Below are 11,573 nucleotides of genomic sequence, written 5' to 3'. Positions count from 1 at the left end.
CTCTTCCCCTCTCGCTCGCTCTACCTTTTTTAATTGATTTCCCCCAGTCCTCTCTTTCCTTCCACCTCATTTCCACCGTCTCCCCGGGTCTTCCCTGTCCCCTCCAGTTCCTGGTTGTTTGTTTGTCCACTCCCCTCCCTCATCTCCCAATTGCCGAGGGATCAATCGGCTGTTCTACTGCGTCACCTTCTCTGTCCTCTCCAAGACGCTTCGCCTCCTCTCCCGCCATGGCGCAGATTCGCGGCACTGCGGGATATAATCTCGGTCACCAGAACCCTTTCCAGGGTCCCGGTCGGGCAGACGCAACCGACGACCCGAGCCCCTTGGATGCTATCCGGGAGCAAACCAGCAAGATCGAGGATTGGTTGGACACCGTGTCGGATCCCGTGAAGCCGTAGGTGGCTCTTCCCTTGGATTTTATTGTTTTGCTTCTTTCAACGGCATTGCCTGTCCTCCCAATGCCATGGCAGCCCAATGATCGCGGGATCCCGGAACCACCTCGCTGACACCGTGTCTTTTTTTGCCTCCGCAGCTACCTGCCTGCCATTGGTCGTTTCCTGATCGTGGTCACTTTCATTGAGGACAGCCTTCGTATTCTTACGCAATGGAGCGACCAGCTTCTCTATCTCCGTGATTACCGCAAAAGTAAGTCTTGGTCTTCGTGCGCTCTCTTAAATCTTATCTCCCTGGGAGAGCAATTGAAGGGACGAGATGGGGTTCTAACCGTGACTTTTCTTTCCTCAGTCCCTTGGGGTATTACCCACACCTTCCTGATTGTCAACGTCATCGCGATGTCGATATGCTCTTTCCTCGTTGTTGCCCGCAGACACACCGAAATCGCGGTCGCCGGTCTGCTGGGCGTGGTCGTCACCCAGGGCCTCGGATACGGACTTATCTTCGACCTCAACTTCTTCCTGCGCAACCTCAGCGTCGTGGGCGGTCTTCTCATGGTGCTCTCCGACTCGTGGGTGCGCAAGAAGTTCGTGCCCGCCGGATTGCCCCAGCTCGACGAGAAGGACCGCAAGATGTATGTCCAGTTCGCCGGTCGCGTGCTCCTGATCTTCCTCTTCATCGGATTCGTCTTCTCGGGCCAGTGGACCATCTGGCGGGTGATTGTCAGTCTCACCGGCTTCGTCGCTTGCGTCATGGTCATTGTCGGATTCAAGGCCAAGTGGAGCGCGATCATGCTGGTGGTCCTGCTCAGCATCTTCAACCTTTTGGTCAACAACTTCTGGACAGTATGTTCTCGATGACTTGCGTGGTTTTTCCTGGATTGGCGGAACTAATTGAATCTCTAGCTCCACCCTCACCACCCTCACAAGGACTTTGCCAAGTACGACTTCTTCCAGATCTTGTCCATCGTGTAAGTGTTGCTCGTTTTCTCTGATTTTGGAAGCGGAGGCTAATTATGATCGCTGAATAGTGGCGGACTGCTTCTCCTGATTAACATGGGTCCCGGCCAACTGAGCATGGATGAGAAGAAGAAGGTTTACTAGGTTGAGGGCGCAAACGACAAAAGACGACGCCAACGGGGAAATGAACACAGCAAAAGAAAGGTCCGAATCGAAAAGCTTGCGTTTGCAGCAAAAGGAAAAAACAAACAAAGGAAAAGCAAGAAAACGGAACTCCCGCAAATTGTGTTCGCGTGACATTCATTGTTATTATGATCTTGTTTATCGGGATGGCTCCCTTTACCCATCCAACCGGAGTATTTATATGATTCATTTTTCCCCCTTGAACTGCTTCCTCTCTCTTTCTCTTTCATTTCTTCTGGTTCCTCTCTATCTATCATATTACATTTTGGAATTGTTCAATGTTTCCGGGAGTTGTTTTCTTCATTTTCCAATACATCAGTTGGTTAGGCCTATTTCTATTTTATTTTCTTTAATTCTGTATGCAATATATGAATCATGCAGAGGGCTGCAGAGCTACAAAGTTACAAATCGATCATCTAACGTGGAATTTATGCGCTTTTTCGACTAGTATCTTCTGTTAAGCTGAATTAGTGTCTGAGTTTGTCTTCCTGGGTGTTGTATACCTAAGAGACCATGGCGGGGGACAAACGGTATACAAGGTAGCTCAAACCCTTCTATACTACTTCAGACTGACCATTGGCAGTTATACATTCTTTCCAAAGATCTTCAAGAGTAGAAAAAGTTGGTCGTGATCAGCCTACGAGCGGCCTAACCACAACGCTGGGTCTATTTCTGGTCTATTTAGTTATGCACAAGCCATCATAAATTAAAGGGATCAATCAACTGATTGACTGAGATTCCCTGTTCCCTAATCTTTCCGAGGTTCATCCGGCGATTTTCCATATTGATTTGACCCTGAGAGCGCCAGCTTGGAAGCAGGGTGCCGGCGAAAGATCTCAACCAGATAAGCGGATCCTGGCAGCTGGAGTCTGCACTAGCAGTTACACACTAGGCTAGCATGACTGGCTCTAGCTTCCTCTTAATTTAAAAGGTGTCTGGTCTGCGGCAACCAGCGCCGACGCGAAACGCTCAACCCTTCGTTAGGGCCTTGGGAAAGTGGGCCGTCGGGTTTCCCCTTCGGAGTCCCTCCAGGGTCGAGTTGGAGATGATTTTTCGTCTCTCGGCGATGGGATGCGCATCTCTGTTCGTTGGGGAGCTCTTCTCTTGGTCTGAGAGTGTGCAGATTGATGAGATTGAGAGAGGGGCTGAGGGAATTAGGCAATTCCTGAGCCATGGCTGTCATGGATCCAACTGTCGGAGTACCTAAAACAAGTAAGTAAGCATAAACAATAAGCATAAGGAAAGGTGGATACAAACGCAGCGACTCCAAATCTGGAGTCCAGCATGTCAAGATTGTCACTTATCAGGTCGCAGGGCTATGGGCTCTTCCGGTGAATACTAGTTAGTACTATTGAGTATTGAGTATTGACACTAAGACAGCACCATTCGAGGTTCCTGAATCTTTTTTTAGCGGGCAGCGTCTCCATGAGGAGTCTTGGGTTAATCAATTCCTGACTACCACCCACCAAAACCGACTAAACCGACAAACGCCTCCACCACGGCGTCTCCTGCATCTCCTTCATCTGCTCTCCAGTTTCTATAAAGAGTCATGCGTTTGTCCACCACTTCTTGGTTTTTTCTTTTCTGAGCCAGTCTCTACATTCTTTCATTCTCATCCATTCCTTTCTTTTTAAATCTTTCTTTAATTCTATCAGTATGCGTTCTTTCATTCTCTCGTCTGCCCTAGTGGCAGGCCTGGCTGAGGCCTACACCGTCACCACCTCCGATCTGTTCATGTACAAGAACATCGATCCTCTCGTGGTGCCTGGACAGTACAAGTCCCACATGCACAGCTTCTTCGGGTCCGACGCTGTGACCGTGAACACCACCACGTCAGCTGAGCTGCAGGAGGGGTGCTCTTCCACCGCCAACCCCAATGACTTTTCCACCTACTGTAAACCATTCCTCTTCCCTCTTCCTGAGTAGTACCTATCTACGGAGCCCCAGCTAATTTCTATCCAGGGGTCCCTACCCTCTACCTCGTCAAAGACGGCACCCGCACCCCGGTGACCGTCAACCGCTTCAGCGCGTACTATATCGACCTCGACAAGGCCGAAATCCCCATCCCACAAGACTACACCGACCTCGCCGGCAACGCAGGCGCCCAGTCGCAAGCCGACGTCGACTCCAACGCCGGCATCCAATGGTTCTGCGAAGGCGACGCCGCCGAAGACAAGGACGACGCCGCCTTCCCCTCGAACACCTGCTCGACCCACCTGCAAACCCTCCTCCTGTTCCGCGACTGCGTGAACCCCGACACCCTCGAGTCCGCGTACTCGGGCAACCCGCGCGTCAACGACGGCTACGGCGACAACTGGTGTCCTACGGGCATGTCGCGGATCCCTCGTCTGCGCTTCTCCATCCGCTACGACCTCCGCTCTCTGCTGCCGGACGGATGGTCCGGGGAAGCGCCCTTCGAGTTGGCCTGTGGGTCGTCGTACTGCTCGCACGGCGACTTCATTAACGGGTGGATTCCCGAGGCGGCGCAGAACATGGTTGGTGCCGAGTCGAACCGGAACTTTGTGGCGATTGACGGGCCCAAGGGTAACGCGGATGCTGGATCCGTTTGTGGTGCGGAGAATGCGCAGGATGCGGACCCGGATCACGGAACGAGTGATTATGAGAAGAGTGTCGAGATGATGGGGATGAGCACCAAGAAGGTTCGCAGACATATGCGTTTTGGTCGCGTGCATTACTAGGTGGATGTCTTCAGTCCCTATGATCCCTTTTGGGGAGGGGCTCTTGCTGTGAATCCTGGGGTGCTGGTAGCTGCTGCGGTATTGGTATATCAGGAAAGGTTAGGCCCTACTGGGCAGTCTTTTGTTGACATGGATATGATTATATAATCCCTCTTAGAAAAATCATAAATACATTTCCAGGCTGTGCCTGAAAAACATATCTACAGTACATACGCGCGTAGAATAATGTCTCAAACGCCTAATCAGAGCTACAAAAGACAAGATCTGACTGTCTGGAAACATTTACACTGTCTTTCCCTGCAGTATATCTATCAACTGTAGCCGATTGTTGCTCCGTAGTGAATGGAATAGTTCGTAGGTAGGTTTCAGTTTCACTTACCCCGTAACTATATGATATCCACAAACATAATCTCCGTTTCAACAGGAGCTGTGGCTGATAAGGCCTTGACAGAAACAAGTCATTGCCGATTATCATGGGGCGTAAAGTAGAGTCGTAGAGTACCGCAAGCCTCTGAGGAGATATCTTGTATATCTGCCTGTATATGTATGTGTATTCTCGTCCCATTGACCTAGGACACATCGCTCGTCATTGTTATGACAAAGAAACTTAGTGATAAGAAGTCCTGGCTGGGCTTATCGCCTGTAGATGTTTCAGGTGCTAGGGGGTACCTAGGGATAGAAAACAGAATTTGAGCCGATTTCTTGTATTATTTCTCACAGATAAGGGGCTCCGCTCTCACCAACGACCCGTATATGAGCCACTGCGAGTTGTTGTCTTGCGAGTCAACACTACTTATAGCCCCCGATCTCCGACTTGCACTGGCCCGTCCAATATCATATTCCAATTGCGCCTTTTGTATATCACCCATGTGTAGGTATACATCGCCCAGCTCCCAGTGAAAAAAACTCCCATCGATGAAAGGGTGAGCCCGCTTGGTCGTGATTGCTTTCATGTTCCTCGCAGAGGTCTTTGTAGCAGCTGATCGCGCGAACATAATCCCCCATACGAAGGCTGTGACGTGCCAGATTCCACTTGATGCGAATAGCAAGGGCGCGAGGACTGTCGATCTCTTTCTCGATACGTTCTGCGTCATAAAGGGCTTGGGTGGCATCTTCGGCATTTCCTTGAAGCAACATAGCTTCCACCCCACTGAGAAGAGCAGATGCAGTACTGACACATGCAATTCCAGTGATGGTAGCGCATAGGTCTGTGCAGCGCTTGAAAATGGATACAGCGTGATCAATGCTCTGCTTTCGTATTTGTAAATGGCCTTTCAGGAATTGCACATTCACTTGGGGAACCTCCTTGTTGTTTGACACTTGAGACTCGGCCGTATTGAGTCGGTTAATCATGACTTCAGCTTCGTCGAGGGACAGACTTTTCAGATATAGTAAGACTAGCCATGTCATGGTTGCACATGTCAGGGACGCTGATTCTCCAAGCCAGGATGACTGCAGGCCGAGGGACTCTTGAAGTAGATCCCGAGCCTCTTTCTCCTCGTTGCTGTACATGGCAAGGAATGCAGCAAAGACCGTTTGGTAACCTTCTAATATACCGCTGTACTTTCTCACGTTGTCAGGGCCGCTGATAATGGCGTTACTCTGTCGGACGCCCTCCAGGATGTTCTCGCGAAAAACCCGTCGAAGGTGAGACGAAAGCTCCTCCCAGTCATGAGTGGTTAGGGGAGAAGCTACGATGGCTGTCTTCTGAAACATTAACTGAAGGCTGAGGCTGGTGCCGGCTGGTAGGAGCTCGCTCTGCAAAGTGGTCCTCACAAAGTCGATGCATTGACGGAACCATGAATCCGGTCTCACCGATCAATTCTTCTCTGACTAGGGCATACGAGACAAGGCGCATGACGGCGTAGAAGAAATTTTCGGAGCTCCATTGCTTGTCGCGAATAAATAGTTGGTAAAACGTGGGAAGCGGCTCGTCGCGAGATTGAGCCACCAGAAAATGGTCTCGGAACAGAAACTCCGCAGGAACAGAGATGAAGGACATTTGCAGGAGAAATTCAATCAGACGAGGGTCTTCTCTTCTAACACCTTCCAAGGTAAGGATAATTGGCGAGGTCATTCTTTTGCTGTTATCAAGTTGATCTAGGCTCGAGGACCTTCCCAACTCTTCGAAAATTTGCCTGGGGGTGTATCCTTTCGACCGCATATGGGCACTGACCCTGGACAAGTTAAAATGTATGTAGCCTAATGCCCTGGCAAGATCCCTTGCAGCTTCGACATCTATACTCGCAGAGTATTGTGATTGGCTAAGGATCAAATCAATAGCATCCTCTTCTGGAAAAGCGGGTAGTTGGATCTGTGTTCCCAAGAATGACGCTTTCTTTCTTGTGGTTGTCACAATCACGTCGCGTTGGCGACCATCCGCGAGAAATTGGAATGTACTGGGTTTCAAATCTACAGAGTCTCAGTCGTCGAAAACGAGGAACCATGGCTGGCTTCTGATCTTGGCAACCTCGGGAATATATGACCAGCTGTCGTCTTGATTGTTGAATGTCCGTTGGCCCCTTGAAAGCTTATGTGCAAAGTCACAGACGCCCTGTATAAAAAGCGATTCAGTTTCGGCGCAGATCCAGACAATGACCGAATATGTTGTTTTTGCTCCAAGACACAATTATAGGGCAACCTCTGTCTTCCCTATGCCCGGCGAGCCAGTGATTGAAAGAATGCAAGGGTAGTGGGTGCAGTGGATTATAGAATTCGAAACTCGATCGAAAATATCTTGACGGCCGACAAATCCAGTTGTTGATTTCCATGGCACGATATACAGACAAAGGTCGGCGTATGGGGCATTGAGAAGTCGCTGAGTGTTGTAGAGGTCCAAGTAAAGACTGATAGTTGACTGGTATTGCTGGATGCCAATCCAAATCTCTCGGATCCTTTCCTCCCAAATTGGAACTTTGAAAGATTTCCGGGCTCGTTGTAGTAAAGTGGTAGAAGAGGCTTGCTGGTGTTTTTCGAGGAGACCATTGAGCTTTTGAAGCTCCTTCTTACACCCATTAAGCACCGCACTCAGATCAGGCACCGATGAACCCAGGTTCAAAGATTTCAGTTGAGTGATGGTTTGCGCTAGTAGCTCAATCTGGGGCTTCAGCCTGGCAGTGGTTTCTGATGGGTGGCATTTCTGGATAAACCTGACAATTGTCACACAGGTCTCGCAGATTGTAATCACAGAAGAAGTAGCGCCGACCGCTGCAAGCACTTCTGCGCCGGACATTTTGAGCCTGTTGATTACCTAAATGATTTTGAGACATCGTCCTAGAAAGCTCATACCAGGCAATAATAACAAATGTGGACGTATGAATTTAGGCAACGCTGCGGATGAGGAACGTATGAATTATTTTCCTTGATACAGCCAGATGTAATGATCAAGAAAATGATTTTGTAGGTAGAAGAGGTCTTCCTGGGTGTTGCAAACATGGAAGGTCAGCAAACGACTGTGAGCGGGGTAATCAACGATAGATGTAAGTCATCTTCTTACATGTCCGCGAAGAAGTAAAAGAAGTGACTAGGATAGAAACAATAAAGGATCAAGAGAGACAAAAAAGGATACTCTATCTTTATCCACTTAATATATCTCTTTTACTGGTGTTTTATTCTCATAACAATCTCCTTTGAATATCAGAATAAAGTAACATATATAGGAAACCTGTATATATTTACCTATGGCCATCAGTTTAGGATAGTATGTAAGCGTTTGAATGCCTAAAACAAGCTGTCAAGTACTTTGCTGTTTGTTTATCTCTCTAAAGGCACTTGCTATGTAGGTAATACCATAGAAAAATTTGAGTCTTCCTATATTAATCAATCAATTCAATGTTAATCAAGGCATCTGTTTATAGAATTATTGTTTTTGATCACCGCAGTGACCCCCCCGCGCCCAGGACGTTTGAAGTTAATTTAAAGTCTCGAGATAGACAACTATACGTACTCCCCTCGCTATCCTCAAAGAATACAAAATAAACAAAACACAAAGCATTTTCATTCATTGACACATACAAAACCTCATTTCTTTATTCCTCTATTCTAGTCATCCAATCGAACAATCTACAAATAACCCAAAAAACAGCCTTCCCAAGTAAGGAATCCAAATCTAAACATAGCCCGGCCGATCTATTTATATATCGATGAAACCAGTGAATCGGGCGGGCCCTGCACAATCCAGGAACTCTAAGTTTGCGCTACCGAAATTTCGGGCTGGAAGGGACGAAGTATGAAACGCCCGCAAAGTCAAATCTTACACCCATTACTAAGAATCAGGAAACAAACAAACAAACTAGTCAAGTTAGAGATAACGGGCATGTTCATTAAAAGGTAATATACAGGAAGATGAAGAATTACACGTAAAAAGAAAGTGAAAAAAGACGATGCAAATGCAACCAAAAAAAACAAGACTTGGGACTCAAAACAGGAAGACAGTTAGACAGTTAGACAATCAATCAAGACAAGAAAAAGGAAAGAGAGAGATAGAGAGAGTGAAAAAGGTAAGAAAAAGTAAAGCTAGAGTAAGGATGGTAATCTGCGCTTGGTAATAACGATGCAGGAAGACAGACTGTCGATAGGATGGAATATGTATGTATGTATGGACTGCTCGAGTGCAGAACAGGACGATATGGACAGGTCAAGGGACACGGGTGTATTTCCCGCTTCGAGACGATGCGTATCTTGGACCGGCCATATATACACATTCATGCATACTGTGATGATGAAACTCTTCGAACGGGGTGACCATGCTCCTTCCAACGATGGTATAGACAGAGAGCGTGTGTGCGTATGTATGTGGGTCAAAAACAAAGCACAAAAACCAATGGGGGTTATCTGGACGGAACGAAAGCTTTTGAATGCTGTCAACGCCGAGTGAAAAAGAAAAATCCAACGATGAAAATGCACCATGATGCTCTATGCACAGGAGAAAAGAAGTGAAAAAGAAAGGGTTTATGGCCAACGAGGATGGACATCATAGACGGTTATATCCATCAGACATCCATGCTCCATCGCCACGGCCGGATTTGTTCCAGCTGGCCTAGGCCTACTTCATCATGAGGCTCGTTGATTTCCACATGGAGCAACTGCACCTTGTTGTTGGTTTCCCGTGGCAGAGTTGTTAGGGCTTTGGATATGGTCGGTCGGAAATGTTTTCCGGTATCCTCGGTCTCTTTGGAACCGGGCCGGGAGACGGGCGTCTGCGGGGAATGCATGGAATGCATGGAAACCCGCGGAGATTCCATCTCGGAATCGGAGGACATCAACATGGAAGAGTCGCATCGGGAGTGGAGAGACCGCGAGATGACAAAGTTCGACTCATCACATCCGTAGGAAGATGCGATCGGGGATGACGAGCGCGCCAGTTGGTCCTCGCTTTTCGATTTACTGGTAGTCGGGGTATGGGTATCACTGGGAGAGGTAAATGTAGGCGATGGTTTTAATGTTTTCTTCTTCACAGAAGTTTGGGTAGATATAGGAGGGAGCTGGTAGTTTCGCGCCATCCCAGGCGGAGTCGCCGAGGCCTTCTTCTCGCGGGGTTTTGTCGTCCGGTCCGAGGGACTGGTCCGTTCCTTCCCAGCCATCACTCTCGCACTGGGCGGCGGTTGTAACATCCATCGCGTCTCGGCTCTGCTCTTCGGTCCGCTGACGATAGGCGGATGGAGGTCGTTCACGGGCGGGACTCGAGCGATGTAGTACTTGGGCTCCTTGGTTTCTGTTCGACCCTGTCCGGAAATTCCCACCGAGGAACCCTTCACCTCCACCTCCTCACCCCAAAGCGGTTCGTCCTCGCGCTGATATCGCATGCGGTTCCACCGATCGCTCACAGGCTGCATCAGACCGCCCTTATCCTTCTTCTGCGCCGATCTTCCCGTCTGTTCCACATCTTCTGCAGGTCGTGCGTCTGACTTCCAACTATCCGTCCGCCGGTGAGCGTTGCGGTGACCACCTCGTCGCGCCGGAGGTCCTGGGCCGAGCGCGATCTCTTCCTTCCATCCTTGATTGGTGCGAAACGCGGTGGGTTGGGGGAATGGCCGAGGCTGGTCGGTAACGGTGGTGTTGAGCTTCTCCTTCTCTTTTTCACGATGCGCTCGGGCGGCTTCCTTCTTACGCTTCCGACGGTCGACGGACATAGCACATGGGGTGCAAGTGGCGTAGTAGAAGACGGCCGACTGGACTCCTCGATAGAGCCACATGGTGTAGGAAGATCGGACTGAAGGCGAGAGAGGGAGGGAGGGTGGCGGTGAGAATGCGGCGGGGAGAGGGAAAGTTTGATAGGAGTATGTCGGATAAAAAAGATAAGAGAAAATAGAGAAAAAAAAGCAAACAGTTAATCAATTCAGGCGCTCACGAAGCCAGAAAGGCTCTTGGACACCGTCGAATAAAACCTGAGATCTGTAGCGACGGTGAAGGCAACATGAAGGGCGTACGGGGGTAAAGTGTGGCTTGATAAGCGGCGGAAGGAGAGAGGAAGAGAGAGGAAGCAAGGAACGGAGGTCGCCCAGCGACCTACAACGTATGAGGAAAGGAGGAGACTAAAGGATGATAAGAACAGGGATGGTGTTTAAGATGGGAGGGGAGGGGTGTGGAAGAAACAAGAAGCAAAAAAAGAGAAAGCAAGAGAGGGAGTAAGGCAGAAGCCAAAGACGATAAACTAAGGGGAAGAAGGGAAGAGGGAAGGGAAGGGAAGGAGAGGCAGAGATCAGGGGAAAAACGGAAATGGCCCAACTTGGCCGGGGCGGGGCGCGCGGCAGAGAAACGGCGCTACTGCCACGAGCTGGTCGAGTGAAACGGATCTCTGCTCTCTTACACTCCGTGCAAAGTTAATATGTTCTTCTATCTCGATCCTGTTTACTGCGATGTTGGCTGTTATAGTTATACATACTTATAGTATACTCCGTTCTGTATACTTCTCTTCCGCGCCCCGTCGGCCGCCGCATCGCTGAACGTTAGGGTTGGGCACCAAACTCCTCCTCCCCGAGGCCAATGCACTTGCCATGAATCCTCCGAGCGAATTAATTGAATTAATTACTCTGGTGTCGGTCTAGTACCACCGTCGGTTAGCCATCTGCCTAGATTGTTTCCGATTCCGGTGGCCGCCAAGCACGACCGTCACGCCAGATGGATCCAATCGCGTTATACTTAATCTATTGCCTCCATGCTGAGGGCGTCTCATATTGAGGTCAGGGTAACATGAATAATGGATATACACGGAGCATAAGAAAAAGAGGAGAAATAAATGTCGGACTACTCTCCTTGCCCCTTCTCATCCCCATCTCTTCTCGTTTCTCCTTCATGACACACGAGGGACAAGAAATTATCAAGGTAGTTAGTTGCCTAT

At 49.1% G+C, this 11,573-nt stretch overlaps 4 protein-coding genes across 4 annotated transcripts; 2 read left to right on the top strand and 2 right to left on the bottom strand.

Annotated features, from left to right (window-relative positions):
* Positions 1-227: 227 nt before the first annotated feature.
* Positions 228-1,496, top strand: KD926_006306 (protein ERV29; the record flags this gene model as incomplete). Its single annotated transcript, XM_053099287.1, has 5 exons — positions 228-394; positions 533-645; positions 745-1,238; positions 1,299-1,363; positions 1,424-1,496. 5 exons carry the CDS (start codon positions 228-230, stop codon positions 1,494-1,496), a joined length of 912 nt encoding a protein of 303 aa, XP_052956950.1.
* A 1,695-nt stretch (positions 1,497-3,191) lies between these two features.
* On the top strand, positions 3,192-4,234 carry KD926_006305 (DUF1996 domain-containing protein; the record flags this gene model as incomplete). Its single annotated transcript, XM_053099286.1, has 2 exons — positions 3,192-3,429; positions 3,498-4,234. 2 exons carry the CDS (start codon positions 3,192-3,194, stop codon positions 4,232-4,234), a joined length of 975 nt encoding a protein of 324 aa, XP_052956949.1.
* Positions 4,235-5,095: 861 nt separating this feature from the next.
* KD926_006304 (uncharacterized protein) lies at positions 5,096-7,466 on the bottom strand (the record flags this gene model as incomplete). The annotated part of the gene is made up of 3 exons (XM_053099285.1): positions 5,096-5,976; positions 6,050-6,411; positions 7,018-7,466. 3 exons carry the CDS (start codon positions 7,464-7,466, stop codon positions 5,096-5,098), a joined length of 1,692 nt encoding a protein of 563 aa, XP_052956948.1.
* A 1,759-nt stretch (positions 7,467-9,225) lies between these two features.
* KD926_006303 (uncharacterized protein) lies at positions 9,226-10,428 on the bottom strand (the record flags this gene model as incomplete). Its single annotated transcript, XM_053099284.1, has 1 exon — positions 9,226-10,428. One exon carries the CDS (start codon positions 10,426-10,428, stop codon positions 9,226-9,228), a length of 1,203 nt encoding a protein of 400 aa, XP_052956947.1.
* Positions 10,429-11,573: the final 1,145 nt, after the last annotated feature.

The sequence above is a fragment of the Aspergillus affinis genome (genome assembly GCF_023601865.1).
Source record: "Aspergillus affinis strain CMG 70 chromosome Unknown NODE_32_length_299506_cov_85_929706, whole genome shotgun sequence".
NCBI classification, from domain to species: Eukaryota; Fungi; Ascomycota; class Eurotiomycetes; order Eurotiales; family Aspergillaceae; genus Aspergillus; species Aspergillus affinis.
Note: the sequence above shows the minus strand (reverse complement) of the source record. Positions and strands in the feature narration are given on the sequence as shown.